This window comes from Carassius auratus, chromosome 28, assembly GCF_003368295.1.
Source record: "Carassius auratus strain Wakin chromosome 28, ASM336829v1, whole genome shotgun sequence".
Classification (NCBI taxonomy): domain Eukaryota; kingdom Metazoa; phylum Chordata; class Actinopteri; order Cypriniformes; family Cyprinidae; genus Carassius; species Carassius auratus.
In genome coordinates this window covers 9,280,108-9,295,181 of record NC_039270.1, presented here as the reverse complement: position 1 = coordinate 9,295,181, position 15,074 = coordinate 9,280,108, and the positions used below count along the sequence as shown (strand labels likewise).

At 38.5% G+C, this 15,074-nt stretch overlaps 2 protein-coding genes across 2 annotated transcripts; both read right to left on the bottom strand.

Moving 5' to 3' along the window:
• Positions 1-2,556: 2,556 nt before the first annotated feature.
• On the bottom strand, positions 2,557-4,243 carry LOC113046727 (homeobox protein Hox-B5a-like). The gene is made up of 2 exons (XM_026207652.1): positions 3,507-4,243; positions 2,557-2,855 (listed from the first exon to the last, which is right to left on the bottom strand). The coding sequence occupies exons 1-2, from the start codon at positions 4,084-4,086 to the stop codon at positions 2,608-2,610; spliced, it is 828 nt and encodes a 275-aa protein (XP_026063437.1). The 5' UTR covers positions 4,087-4,243; the 3' UTR covers positions 2,557-2,607.
• A 2,035-nt stretch (positions 4,244-6,278) lies between these two features.
• On the bottom strand, positions 6,279-9,103 carry LOC113046729 (homeobox protein Hox-B6a). The gene is made up of 2 exons (XM_026207654.1): positions 7,856-9,103; positions 6,279-6,848 (listed from the first exon to the last, which is right to left on the bottom strand). The coding sequence occupies exons 1-2, from the start codon at positions 8,283-8,285 to the stop codon at positions 6,592-6,594; spliced, it is 687 nt and encodes a 228-aa protein (XP_026063439.1). The 5' UTR covers positions 8,286-9,103; the 3' UTR covers positions 6,279-6,591.
• Between the last annotated feature and the right edge of the window lie 5,971 nt (positions 9,104-15,074).

The following is a 15,074-nucleotide window of genomic DNA, read 5'->3' as shown; positions in this document are numbered from 1 at the left end:
TATTTATTCAGAAAGTATAATTGTACCATAGGAGTTTCTATATCATCATAGCTATTTGTCTGATAAACTAAGTTATATCATAGTCTAACCAAATACTTTGCTGCAGTTGCCCATTTAAAAAAGTATAACAACTGTGTGTTCCTTGCGCGCTTCCTCCCTTGAAAATGCAGGGGCGGGGAAGGAACAAAGCTTTTCTTGTAGAACCTTAGGGAGGCATATTGTCACATTGTTGTCTATGTGTGTGTGTGTGTGTGTGTGTGTGTGAGTGTGTGTGAGTGTGTGTGAAAAAGAGAGAGTTCCAGAGAGATGGTTTTCTTTTCTTTCTTTCAATATTATTCGCCATATAATGTAAAACCAACAACTATAAAAATATATAAATAAAACTTAAATATATTATTTTCACTCTCTCTCTCTCTCTCTCTCTCTCACACACACACACACACACACACATATATATATATATATATATATATATATATATATATATATATATATATATATATATATATATATATATATATATATATATATATACATACATACATACATGTACACATAGGCTACACACACTTTTAATATACACTGTTATTTTTTTTTTTTTAAGTTAAAAAAAATGGATAACCAAAGTTCATATGCTAATTCCCTTGTGAAAACGCGTTAGCATATGACACAACTGTTATCTAAGGACATCTTCTTGCACTCACAGAAACAAAATGATTGACACATCTACTTGAGACATACCCCTCCTTTCCTTCCCACTTCTTCCTAGATCAAATCACCGGCCAATGCAGCCTTAAATTGAACTTACTTTGACTCTGCACGGTCCACTATCCATATTTCCGCCTCCAAGTGAGTAGAACGGGAGAGACATTGCACCGACTGACACTGGCACTGTAGTGGCCTACTGGTACGCTCTTCCTCTCACAACTGACCCTTTAGAATCCCCTCGAAGCAGTTAAACCGTCACTTGCATTCTAGAATGTGAAATATATAGTACATTGTCAACTCCCCAAAACCATAAAACTAAGTTTATGGACCCCACGTGACTTTTGAGAGCCAGTAAGGGGTATCTATCTGTGGCCTGGGCGATTTTTACGATCTAACTTCAAGATAAAACGCTCATCCGTTTGACATGTAAATGTCATAGCTACTTTTTGTATAGTTTGGGCAAAGGGAAAAGCAAAATTACAAAAGGCAAGTGGCCGTTGGTACACTACGGGGACCTCCACTCGGCTCTCAAAACTTAGAGGTAGAGGGGAGTTTGGCACGCATGGTAAGTTTAAAGTTTCAGTGCTTGTTTACTAGGACTCGGAAATACACGGGGTATACATAGTAGAGCGTTTGTGAATTATATATACATTATGGAAAGTGTGTGTTGTTTAGAATTAGCGGGACTAGGCAATAGAAAGGTCCTAATTTGTGTACGCGCCCGGTTTAGGTAAATATTTCTCCTTATGTCTGCTTTCGCTTAATAGTAAGGGCATTTCAGCTTTTTGCTATAGTGTCAAAAATGAGTGTGAACTGTCAGTATACAGTTCAAGGATCTGCACTGTGGCGTAGCAAAACGTTTAGAGGACCTTGCAGTATTTTGATTTTGAGAGAATATTATGAGTGTGTAATCGATAACTGTCAACCCTTGACAATAATTGGTGGTTTCGATTGTGTGTAAATTGAAGAACTTTCAAGAAAAGTATTAGATTTGAATATGAGGAACTTTATTTATTTATTTTTTTACTCCAATTTAAACTACAAACAAATACAAAAAGCTTCTTGGCAAAATGCTAACAGGCAGTTCGACATGACATTGCTTTTTTATTTTATATTTTATTTTTTATTTTTTTCGTTTTCCACACGTTTGCCGTTCATTCTGCCTTCTACAAATAGCCAACTGATCACAATAAAAATGTTCAATATGTACATCCTTTTTGGAACATAAACATGATCCAGTAATATACAATTACATATTTGGAATACAACTATACACACGTATGAACGGGTACAAGAATCTAGTGAGGACTATTTACACATTTCCTTTTTTTCTCTCAAAAATAATAGAAGAGTTTGAACACATGACAAATTGAATGTGATTTTTTTTAGACAATGATTAAACAGAGGACCATGAAATATACAGAGGCTTCTGCTAAATTTACTGCAGTCACCACTAAACTAGAGCTTCACTTCATACAAGGGCAGATGCGTTTCTGAGCTGTAAACTCAAAAAGGTATACACGTGTATAGGTAAATAAGTTATAACATTTAAGAGCTCACATGCTAACTCTCAAGAAAGCATTAACATAGCACTTGACACATAAACAATATTCATAACAAGAACATCAGGCAGTATATTGTTAGCTTCTTTCCCCTTCAGTTTTATTTACTTGCCAAAATGATAGTCACCATAGTATTAAAAGAACAACATGTGAACACTAATTTTCGTTTCATTATAGCAGTACCACAGTAGAATTTTAAAATGCCTAAAACATCCATAACATGCCGAAAGGTGCCGCGATGTACAGTACTCTGTAAGTAATGTTTTGAGACCTATTTTTCATCTCGTTTTCCTCGTGATTTTCTTTTGCCCACCATGTAGTAGGACTTGGGGTACAACTATGGCTGGAAAGCGCTACCTCCGGTAGCCAGACTCATGCTCTTCAGTTTATTGTCCTTTTTCCATTTCATCCGCCGGTTTTGGAACCATATCTTAATTTGACGCTCTGAGAGGCATAGAGCGTGGGCTATCTCTATCCTCCTCCTCCGGGTGAGGTATCTATTGAAATGGAACTCTTTTTCCAGCTCTAGCGTCTGATAGCGGGTATATGCAGTTCGGGCCCTTTTGCCGTCTGGTCCAGTCATATCTAAATAATGTGGACAAAACGCAAAGGGGAATAAAGATTAGCGAGCATTGACCTGCACATCATTTCAACAACAGTTTCCAACAACTTTTTTTCTGCTATAGGTACACATGAGTGACACGATTTACAACTGAATGCGTACAGGAAAATCACCAAATGGCACATTGCACAGCGCCTCACTGTAGGCTCATGACGTTTGTTTTTGTTTCGTTTTACTTCTTAAAACCTCAGTATTTTTTAGATGTGATACACAGCCCCAAACTTTCGAATTTATTATTATATGCATTCAGTTATTTTATTTTTTCTTCGCCGCTTGTTTATCCATCCAACCCACTATTCTCGCCTTTTATCCCTTGTTCTTTTCTCTCCGTTTTATTACCGGTTCTCCAGCACTGAACTAATCACATTCCCACACACCATAAAGCTGAACTTTTCACAGAAACAACAACTTGTAAACCTCCTTGCCCTCTCTTCCACCCCGCTCCCATTCTCTCTTCTACAGTTTGCTAGGCTCCACACTTGATAGATTTATGGCACTTTCACAGAAATCTCAAATAAAGGCTGTTACTGGCGCCGCACTTGATTGAAAATCAGCGCTGAACACAATACGCGTTCGCTAGCGAACAAAGAGACGTAAACATAATACTTGTGTACCATGGCTAATATGTAGTTTCCTCATCCAGGGGAATATCTGGGGAGCTTGGCCATCGGACGTCGCCGAGGTAGTGGAGGTTGCCGTGCTCTCTTGCTTCTGTTGTGTCCGGGGTGCAGAGCTGTTCGCTCTGTGCGACGCCTCCTCGGTCTCAGAAGAAGCGCTGGCCTCGTCGATTTCTGTGAAATGTGTGTTGTTGGTTAGATTATTACCCGCGGTGGTGGTGTTTTGGTCTGAAGGGGGCGAAGAGCCTTTGGGTCCAAGGCTTTCGTTGTTGGAACAAGCCAGCGGCTCCGGAGACGCGAGCGAGCAGCTTGACGGCTGCCGGAATCGCGTCTCCGGGGCTTGAGACTGGAAGACCCGGGAGTTGTCCCCAACCGCCCCAAAGTGGCCAGTGCCGGTTGAACGATTGACGCTTAGGTCCATTCCATTGTAGTTGTAGCCGTAAGAGCCTGAATGCATGGTGCCGGAGTCCCTGTACGAGGCGTTCATAGCGCTGCTGCTAGTTCCATAATTTAGTAACTGATAGTCAGGGCCATTTGGGTAGCGCCCTGAGAACGAGTTTACAAAGTAAGAGCTCATTTAGGTTGTTTTAGAGGGCTTGATTTGTAGATCTTGGTCGTTATAACGCTGTGCTTCACGATTTATGATGTATTAATGAATTATAGCAATGCACTGTACTTCGTTTTTGCTATGTATGCGGCCAAATATGGGGGTGGGGGTGCGCTTGAGAATCACGTGCTTTTGTTGACCAGTCGTAAATTCTCACTGATGACTTCAAGAGGTAATTCATGCTCTATGGTTACAAATGATGACGAGACGGGGAGTCGTTAGACTCGAGTCAACGTGTTCCTCCCATTGCAGGGATGTGCTGCATGTAAGCGGACAGCGTCACCTACTGGGAATAACATTTATTGCACGCTGGAAAGATATTTTCAGAGCCTAACGCTAGTTTTATCTCTTTTAAATGGGAATAAAACTGATCTTCTTTGTAGTTTGTTTGTGACATTAATAACGTTTAGTGTATTTAGCGACTCTTAACGCATACAGACATTGCCCAGAATCTATAGTCTACTGCGTGCGCTACTTGATATACAGATATCAATATACAGTTAACTGCCACATCATTCCGGATAAAACAAAAAAGAAATAAAACAATTACATTTTAACATGTAAATAAAATATATTATGATACAGTTCTTCAAATTATAACGGCTGTGATATTGCAAAACCATAGGCTACTTTAGTAGCTTACTAATTTCAAATTTTAGCTACATTAGGTCAAGTTAGAATAATGATAATAAAAAAATTAAGCACTAATGATAACACTGACTGCATGAAATATATATACTATATTAATTTCAGTTTAAAGAGGTGATATTCAAATAAATTATGTTTCGCTGATTTCCAACATATATGCCTTCGTTAGTCTTGCCGCAGATGTATTTTTTTCAAACTCCAGAAGCGATGTGACTTTTTACTAAAGATGAGCTCCTCACGCAGCAAATTCTATGGAATGATGAATATAAGGAATTCGAAATCGTGATTTATGATCTAAGATGATATATGGTTTGTTGACAAAACGCAAATTGCTGGTTCATGTAACCTATGTGCATGATGTAAATCTGTACTATACTTCCATTCACATTTGATTACGTTAAAGACGGAAACCACCGTTGAAATTCCTCAGGTCAACATTTACGCTGACATTTTATATATTTTTGATGCTCGGAAAAGTGCAGAATTTAACAAGTAACATAATATTCTAGGCTGCGTAGAAGCATGAAGTCCATCCACTGTGCTTTGTGAACACACGCTCATGAACAGATGCATGCATACACTCCTTTCCAAATATAAATATTATTATTGTGACGTTGCGTGTAGAAAATGTATGCATTATTACTTTTTTCTATTATGTAAATTATTTCTGATATTGGGGTTAATTTTTTAAGAGGCAATTAGGAACCTCCACCTGAAAAATGTGGTTTATTTGTCGCTTATCCCTCCAGGCTGTATAGTCTCTCAGGGTGAGTGACCAGCCACGACAGGTCAGCTTTCTCTTCTGGTTATCTATTAAAACCTGCTGAACCTTCTCACCTCTCACTTTGTAGGAAGTATTTTGGAACCAAGTGGGCAACGTTCGGCCTCTTAGTAGTACAAAAAGCGTAACCAAATCCCTAACGCAAACTTTTTTGGTCTTTGTACCTGTCAAATGAAATCAGGAAAACACGTGGCCAGTATTTGTACTAAAATATCATATGCACACTAATAAATGTATCAGATATTTACATATTATCCCGCAGGTACTGAAATTTCACACTAGTTACGCAGAAGAGTGCATGGTTATCGCCTCGCCCTCGGGCTAAAGATGCGGTAAAGGCTGTATATCTCATTACATCACCTATGGTCAACCGTGAATTTGTTTAAACTAGTTTTCTTGACAAAAAAAAATAATAATACATGGAATGCATACAGGTGTTGTACCGCAAAAAAAAGGATTCGTCATTTCACATGATCGGCCGTCATCATATAGGTAAAGCATGCATGACATGCGGAAAGATTTGCTTGTTTTATTGAAAAACAAACAAAAAGTAATGTAGCTTACGTGCTATATATGTGATATATAGACTGATGTGAAGCTAGTAGGGTTTTCTAGAATCTCTAACTGCTTTTCACCCATGCAGTCTTATTAAATTAGCACCTATACTGTCTGAACGTTTACCTTACAAAAAAAAAAAAAGGAAAGATAGAAAAACGTTTTCCGTACAATGGGAATTTATTTTTTATTTTAACACAGCTTAAATATAAACACGAATATGACACACATTTCAAATAGCTTCGTTCAACATGGACATTTCAGTTATAAGAGCAAATCTAAATTCAGAGTAAGAGCGCACAAACCGCATGTTTTAAACATCATGTACAAAAAAGTAAAATAATTCACAAGAGAAATTACAATTATGAGTTAACAGGAATGCTACAGTTGCTAACATGATGGACAGTCTTCATTTGTGTTATTACAGAGTGGTGTCTGGTGCCCTCTATGCAATAGTTTTCTTTTGGGGGGGGATTTTATCGTTCAAAATTTCATTCTGTCCTCTTCTCCTCCTCCTCTTCGCCACTGGTTTGTGAACAGTTGATCAATTTGTTCTCCTTTTTCCATTTCATTCGCCGGTTTTGGAACCAAATCTTTATCTGACGTTCTGTCAGGCACAGTGCGTGCGCGATCTCGATGCGGCGTCTTCGGGTCAGATACCTGTTAAAGTGGAACTCTTTTTCCAATTCTAACGTCTGGTAGCGAGTGTACGTCTGTCGACCCCTTCGGCCAGCGTTTCCGAAAGTCCCTGTCCATGAGATAAAAGAGAAAAGTCAAACATTAACACCGACAGCGTGTTTATTACAATGATAAATGCGTCCGGAGAAAACAACTCGAGGGGCGACAGAATGACAAGAAACACTCAAGGCAGTGGGAAATGTATGCACTTACAATACAGTCCACAAAATCACACATTTATTCTATTATGTGTTTATACCATATTTAAACATGTTTATCATGGTGATTTTTTTATTTATTTTGTCCTCATGTAAACACATGTGCAGACATATTGGGAGGTCAAAAACAGTTGTATTGCGATGAGGGGAAAAATACAGAGGAAATGTGATTCTCCTTATTTTCGTGACAGATATAAACAAAAGATACCGGTCTATTTATATGCTTCATATCAAACGTTAGAGGGTCCAGTAATAGTTTGAGCACTTGTCAAACTTGTGTTTGTGACTACGTGTACAAAGGGGTCCATACTGCTGATCTTTTTTTATATTTTTATTTTTTAGCACTGATGACGAACAGTGCTAGGCAGCGACTCAAATCAAGTTATGGAAAATGCACAGAGCATTTAGCTTCTATTGCAACTATTGCATAATCTAATCATATGTTTCGTGCTTTATATATTGCCATGTACTCGCTATTGTTCGTATCCCAAGAAGGAACAAACAGTAACAGATGTGTCAAAACAACAATGGTCATTTTGTAACAGTACGGTAATGCAACATCCCTTCTGTTTAGAATTAGACAAGCTTCTCTAGTGATTTAAATGATATGAGCCTTGCGGTGAACATATTTCTTAATGTCCTCCCTCAAAAGCAAGTTCAGTACATATGGGAGATTTCCCAGAACTTTACAGGAGTGGCTTTGCTTTCAATATGACACTATGGTGGAGACGAGCGTATTTGCACTGAATGGGCTTCCGGCATTGCACAGTGAAGCTGTAAGTCCCGTATAGCACGCTCTAGCTCCGTCTTTATTAGCGATGAGAAAAAATGAAGGGTGAAAAAGACAACATGAACTCACCGTTACACGAGTTCATCCGTTGCATCCAAGGATAAACCGGCGCTGACGGCTTCTGTTCGTCGGCCTCAAGGTAGATGCTTTTCCCCGTCGACCCCGTGCAGTCTTGCTTGCGATGATCCTGACTGAGAACGAAGGAGTGTTCATCTATGCTGGCGAGGGCGCAGGCTGGGTCCTTTTCCCTGTAGAAGCTTGCTGTCGCATAATCGCAGGGACCGGCGGCGGTTGCCCTGCCGTAGGCACCGTTCGCTTGCTGGTAAAAGGAGGATGGGTACGCCTTCTCTTGGACACTGGGACCTCCATAAGCAGCACCGGGATAGTGTCGTAAAGGGTCTGTGTATCCGGAGGAATATAACGGTATCTGTCCCAAGAACGACTCCTGTCCTCCGGGCAGAGTCACTGGGAAAGTTGAGTTTACAAAATAGGAACTCATTGGGAGGGTATGGCTCTTTTGCTTGGTTTATGATTTGTTGTGTTTTATAGTCCAAGTGGTTTAGCTATTAGTAGTTTATCGGAGATTGGGTTTTAGTTGGGGGTGGGGGTGGGTGGGGGGGTGTTCTGGGTGGCTATGTGCCAGTGCGGGACAGAGGGAAACCGTACCATCTGACCAGCCACTGACCAATAGCGAGTGGACGTGCCTGCAAAATAGCACCCTTGAGGGGGGCTGTGATTGCACGCGCCGGGGGACCCCGGAGCAGAGATCTAGATTTTTTTTTTAATCCCCTCTTCCTTTCCGTTACTTCCAATGAGATTGCACAATAGGAATCACATAGGAATTTTAAAACGCTAAATTGAATACATCGACACCTTGTGCCCCCACATACAGTGGTCTTTGGTCCTATCATACCATTGGAGAGCAGAGTGTCAACATACAAGCCCCGGAGTTGGAGATTTTCCAAACACACATTATTCCGTACTACAACATTTGATAATATTTCATCCATCCTTATTTATATTTCAGATAGGTAATTTACTAGGCCTTGTACTATCGCACAAGTAGGTCACAATAGATAAAATGACATAATGATGATCGCGGCTTCCTCTCTTTTTTCAGCACTGTAATTTCGTAGTGATTTATAAATAGTTAACGACGTGGTAAAGAAAATCATAGCCTATACAAAAACAATGCAAAGTAAATGAGCCTGAGCAAAACTATTCGACAAAATCCAATAGGTAACATATATGTTGGTGTATATATGAAATATTTAGTGATCTTCTAAATGATTAAATATTAATTTTGACACATAATGAGATAAAAAAAATATGTAGTCTACTATGTATTTGTATGTGTGTGTATGTGCGTGTTTGTGTATATATATATATAGAGAGAGAGAGAGAGAGAGAGAGAGAGAGATAGAGAGAGTTTTGTTTAATATTTTTTATGAGTATAAAACAGACTTGGACTTTTTTGACAGAATTTCGCACAAGATGTTTCGTCCTTTGGTTAACTTACTGGTTTGAGAATGTCAGCAAGTAATGCAACAGTGTTGTAGTTTGTGTGTTTGGTGTTGCGCTGCACTGGTCGAGCGTGTGTGTTTTTCATTAACCAAAAGTACAGTTATGGTGGCCGGGTATCCTGTCGCTATACGACCAATAAACCATTTGCGGCACAACAAGTGGATATTTTTAAAGGTGACGCAGTGGGGGTTGCATGCATTTTACTTTCATTTCGGTTTCCTTTGACTAGGATGCTGCGTTTCCTTTCGCACTGCATAGTTTTCTGCGAACGGAAAGCATCTATTGTGTTTCCATTTGTAAAAATGAGCAAGGGGGAGATGGGCCAGGTCAGCGTTTGTTAATTATTAATGAGCAATAACTGCCATTAGTTCTATCAATTCTTAACCAAGACATCGTAGTTTGTGATAGCACAGTATTTAAACATAACTCAAAATACAAGTGTGAGAAGTCTTTCTCCAAAAAGCTCAAGTTTTATTATTAACGTCATTATTTTTTCTCTGTCTTTACAGGTATTGTCTTCTTCGTCGAAAACCCACAGAATCCACCGAGACAACTGGATTGCAATGGACTAAAGTCAACTTTTCTGAATATATCTACGCAAGTTACTTATTTGTTGATAAGGACTTAAAGTGAACAAATTTACACCCAGTTTGGTATTTTTACACCCATATTACCTACGTGTTTTGATTTTAATTTTTTTGTCATGTATTCTATAACATTTTGTAAATGTCCCCGAGTATGGACCATATGTATGTCAAATGTGCATTAATGAACATTATAAATAGCTACACTTTTCTAGTCAGTTTATATAATGTAGCCTATATGGAAAAAAATATCGAGGGTTTTTATTTTCATTGACTTTTTTATGGTGATTTAAATATATATATGTATATGAATTTAAAACTGTATAAAGTATTTTCATATTAATAAAATATAAAGAGCTCACTTGATTATTTTGAATGCTGGTGTCAGACATTTGTTATAATTGTTAAATGTGTTATAATCATGCAGGCTTTACACCAAATGCCGGCTCTCCTTCGTGTACAATATATTTTAACATAAATTAAAGTTCTTTAAAGCCTCCTTTAAATTTACGGTAAGACAGTGGTTGCCACTTTTATATAATTTATGCTGCCTTTATACGCTTTAATTTCATTTGAGTATACATTATTTCCTCGCTTCGTATTTATGGTAGGCTATGATAATTATGCTCACGGTTTCACTGTTTATCTTCTCCCCTAAATACCGGAAGGTCAGTGAATAATATATTTTATTTATATGTGCTGTTTGTATATTTTAGGATAATATTTACAGCAATCTGGGGAATCAAGTTTCATTTAAAAATGCGCATGCATTTTATTATCAAAAAGCCAGGTGAGGGAAATCGGCAAACTCTTGTCTTAAAGTGTACCCCAACATTAATTTATGAAAGCTCTTCTCCCACACGCTAAAGTCAGAGGAAAGTACAATAAGTAGCCTACAGGACGTTAAGACATACAAGAGCGTCGAAATGATCAAATCCGAGAACTGCAAGTTAGACAAAATACAAAACAAATGGAGGTGTTCATTAATCATTGAAAATACAGTTTTTAATGTATTTCTATATCCATATCAGGTTTCACTAACATCATTGACCTAATGGATAAAAGCCTTATTGATTTTCAGAAGCTCTGTCAGACACTCATAACACGGCATTTCTGAGAATGTGGATGGTTATAAAGACTAGTCTCTATTTTACAACAAAAAATAGTGATGATTATATTTGTTAGGTCGATCAAAGAATAAGACTCTTTTTATTTCACTTTAAGCTACTTTAAACATATTGTTTATATTTATGTTAACAGTGATTTAAAATCCGGCCTGCAATTATCCATGTTTTGAAATAGCATAAATCATTGAACTCAATGCGGGAGCTATGCAAATAAAAGGAGAGCGCCTGTAATTTTTACATTATGGAAACTTGTGTCTTGTGACTGGAATTGCTTACAAATTATAGTACTTAAGGTGCAAAACGGCAGAGCCGTCAAATATACACAAAAACCAAGAGACAAACCATATCACACATTCGCGCTTTACGACATTAGACAGGAGTCGTACAATCTCCAAGCAGTCCCTCCTCCCTCTCACTTTTCCCTCTTTCAATCTCTCTCCCTTTCTCTCTCCCTCTCTCTCTCTCTCTCTCTCTCTCTCTCTGTCTTTCTTTCTTTCCGGTTACTATGCCCACTACCAGTCCAAATAAACACTTATTGCTTGGAGTATGTACTACTTGCTTAAGAGAGAACGCCAAAGAAATAAAAAGGTCAGCATGACTTTAAAAACTGGTCAAGGATGTAGGTTTTGGCTAGGACGCGCACAGGTCGGTTCGCACCCAGGCCTCGACGCACTTCATTCCCTTTACAGTGAAATAACCTAGGAGTACTCAAACCCTGATATTCTGGATGCATTAGCCCACAAAAAGCAAGAGAGCATAGTAGAAGGAATAAGCCCTTCAGGCCTCAGGTTTGTGTGTGTGTGTGCCACAAATCTTCCCCAAACGCAGACACTTCAAAGAGCAGCAAGAGCAGCCAGGAGAATTTACAGCCCCTACATTCTTTTACATTTCACTGCCACCGGGCCGAGAACCCCTCCCTGCTTTTCCTGTTATCTGCGGCTGCAACGCGTGTGCTTTACTGCATACAACATTTAAGAGGTTTTATTAATATTTAAAAGCGAAAGCGCACATATGCTGGTGAGTGGTGAATGCTGGTGTGACTTGATAAAAGGTAAAGAAAAGATACCGCGCGCACACAGTCGCACAAACACTCACACAGCAATAAAACGTGCTTTAGAAGAACACTAAAACACATTCACACACTGCCATAAAACGTCACGTCACGTCACACACACACACACACACACACACACAATACTGCAAACAAATGCGCACTGCAATAAATACTCTCTCTCTCTCTCTCTCTCTCTCACACACACACACACACACACACATACCCAGTGCAATAAACACCTTCCAGTCCAAGTAGTCTGGGTTGGTGAAATGCAAGAATGGACACTAGATGGCGCCAGATAGCGGGGAAATGTCTCGTGCATTGGATTTGTGTCAGCATCTCTCAAAAACAAGAAGCTGACCAGATTCATGCACCTAGGAAGATGAAATTAGGAAATACCGACCAGGTTAATGCACATATACATTTCTGGTAAAATACTGAATATTAAGTTATTCACAGTCTATTGTATGTTATGTAAGACTGCCAATCTCGGGAAAGATACAGAGATGATAGTTCTCAAACATGTGATATATTCCAAACATTTTATTAATTACATACAAGTTACCAAAAGAAAATCAGTGGGATAGACAGAGAGGGAGAGAGAGAGAGAAAGAGAGAGAGAGAGAGATAACTAATTTCCCACGTTATCCATACAGTCCACACTATACAGTGTTATAGAAAATTAGCATGTGAGAAAGTGTACAATAATGTTTTTAGGAACGTAACAAATGTGCAGGACGGTATGGAATACATGAGAGAGAGCGAGACAGAGAGAGAGAGAGAGAGAGAGAGAAAAGCCTATGCCAAAATCATTACCATCCTCTCACAGCAGCTGATAGAACAACCTGGAAGATTTGTTCATCTGATCTGGAAGTGAAAGACATCTGTGCAAAAAACACATGGAGACCTTTGGGTATTTGGGGTATTTTGAACATAACCCTAACGATTCAAATGAGGCCTTCAAGTTTTATTATATTTTAAGTTTATTTATCTTATTTTATCTTTATTATTATCATTATTATTATTATTATTATTATTATTATTATTATTATTATTATTATTATTATTAGTTAGTGATTTAGGGCGATAAGAATTACATTTTATCGCATTTATACAATTAAATGGCACCGAATAAATATCTCGAGCATTTCACTAAATAATTGTCCCAGGGACATAAGGCAAAAATCCGTCTGGCGAGACAGCAGCTTCTTCAAACCTCGCCCTGTCGCCGCAGCCATGACTGTGCTCCATATCATAAGTACAGTAATGCAGTGAAAAACCCGAAATCAGCACGTCTGAATCTCTGTACATGCACACACAATGCATGAGGTCTGAACACCCCAATGCTGACCAGAAGAAAATGCAAGGAAAGGCATCGAAACGCTGCTCCACCCAAGACGGAAATGAATAATTGGATTTAGATTAGGTGTTTACTAACAAGTCAAGCATGTAGGCTACAGCTTAGAAGTAGAGTACGTCCATCCAATGCACATGATTAGGCTTGGTCGAGCTCTTACCTCAGAGAAACGATGCGGCTGCGAGACAATGACAGACTTACCTTTGTTGATAATTCGTCAGCCAGCACCAGTATAGAGAGGTGCAAACCTCTCGCCGTAGCTCGCGCTCGGTAAGTCCTGTTGCTCTTCTTGGTCCCGCCATTAGAGCGAAGCAGTGAAAATGACAGAGGCACCACAGCTTCCATCCGTTTCACCCGCGTTAGTCAACGGGAGTCAGACCCCCGTATGAAAAATGAGATGAGACCCTACTGCGTGTCCAGATCTCAATAAGACTCCATCGCAGTGGTTATCCCAATCACAGGCGGCCACATTAGCATAGCAGAGCGGAGAGGAGGCTGTTCTCTCCATGTTCATTCTGAGAACATCAGCCTGAACAATGCTCTCCGACTGTTTGCATTTTCAGTGTTGGTCAAAATACTCTATAAAAATAGAGCAAGAACCTTTAAGGAGCACAGTGAAGCTACATTAAGTGCTGCGGCCAAAAGAATGCTGCAATATAACCACTTGGGAAATGATAAAAAGTTCATGTTCACGGTTACTCGTCCACATGACCATCCTCGGCCAATCCCAGGACCCAAGCACTCATAAAGTTCTATCACAAAGTTGTAAATTTTCATAAAACAACAAGGAATTTATTGCATTTCTTCATGGCTGTTTCAACAGCAGTAGCTTTTCAGTCGCCATCTTTTTCCCTATACAATCGCATGCAAGGAACATCTCGTATTTTCGTACTTGTTTCCACGCACTGATATACTTTAACTAAAAAGCGTGTTACATAAACGGGTATGATAAAGGCTGGAGCATGTGATATTTGTGTTTAGGAAGACGAAATATAACAACAGTGCAGTTTTGATTTTAGAATTGTTTTCTTTCATAATTTATGGCAATTTAGCACGAACGAGACTTAATATAAAATTTAAGCCATCCAGAACAATGTGGCGAATCAAGGAAGTTAGAGATACCACATGTTATTGGTTCAAGGTGCTATAAAATGCTGAGTGACTAAGTCACTTTTTATTTGGATAAAACGTCTACCTCAAAGAGAACATGTTTTCTTTTTATTTATTTTTTAATCCTGGAGCTGAGGATTAGCTACTTTAAAAGCAGATCCATAATATCATACAGCAATATGAAAAAAAGAATTAGCCAATAAAAATAATTACAATTAATATTCTTGATTTTGATTAATATTGGAAAAATACAAATCTCGATTCCAAAAGAAAAGCATAAGAGTGATTTTTTTATATAATATCAATAATAAAATAAAAAATAATAGCCTTATAAAAATAATAAAATAAAGAATAGAATAGATAGAATAGATAGATAGATAGATAGATAGATAGATAGATAGATAGATAGATAGATAGATAGATAGATAGATAGATAGAAATTACAATTGTTTAGTTGTGGACAAAAGAATACAATCACAATAGCAACAACAATAATAATACATTTTAAGCGTGACGTTATGACAATATAGTG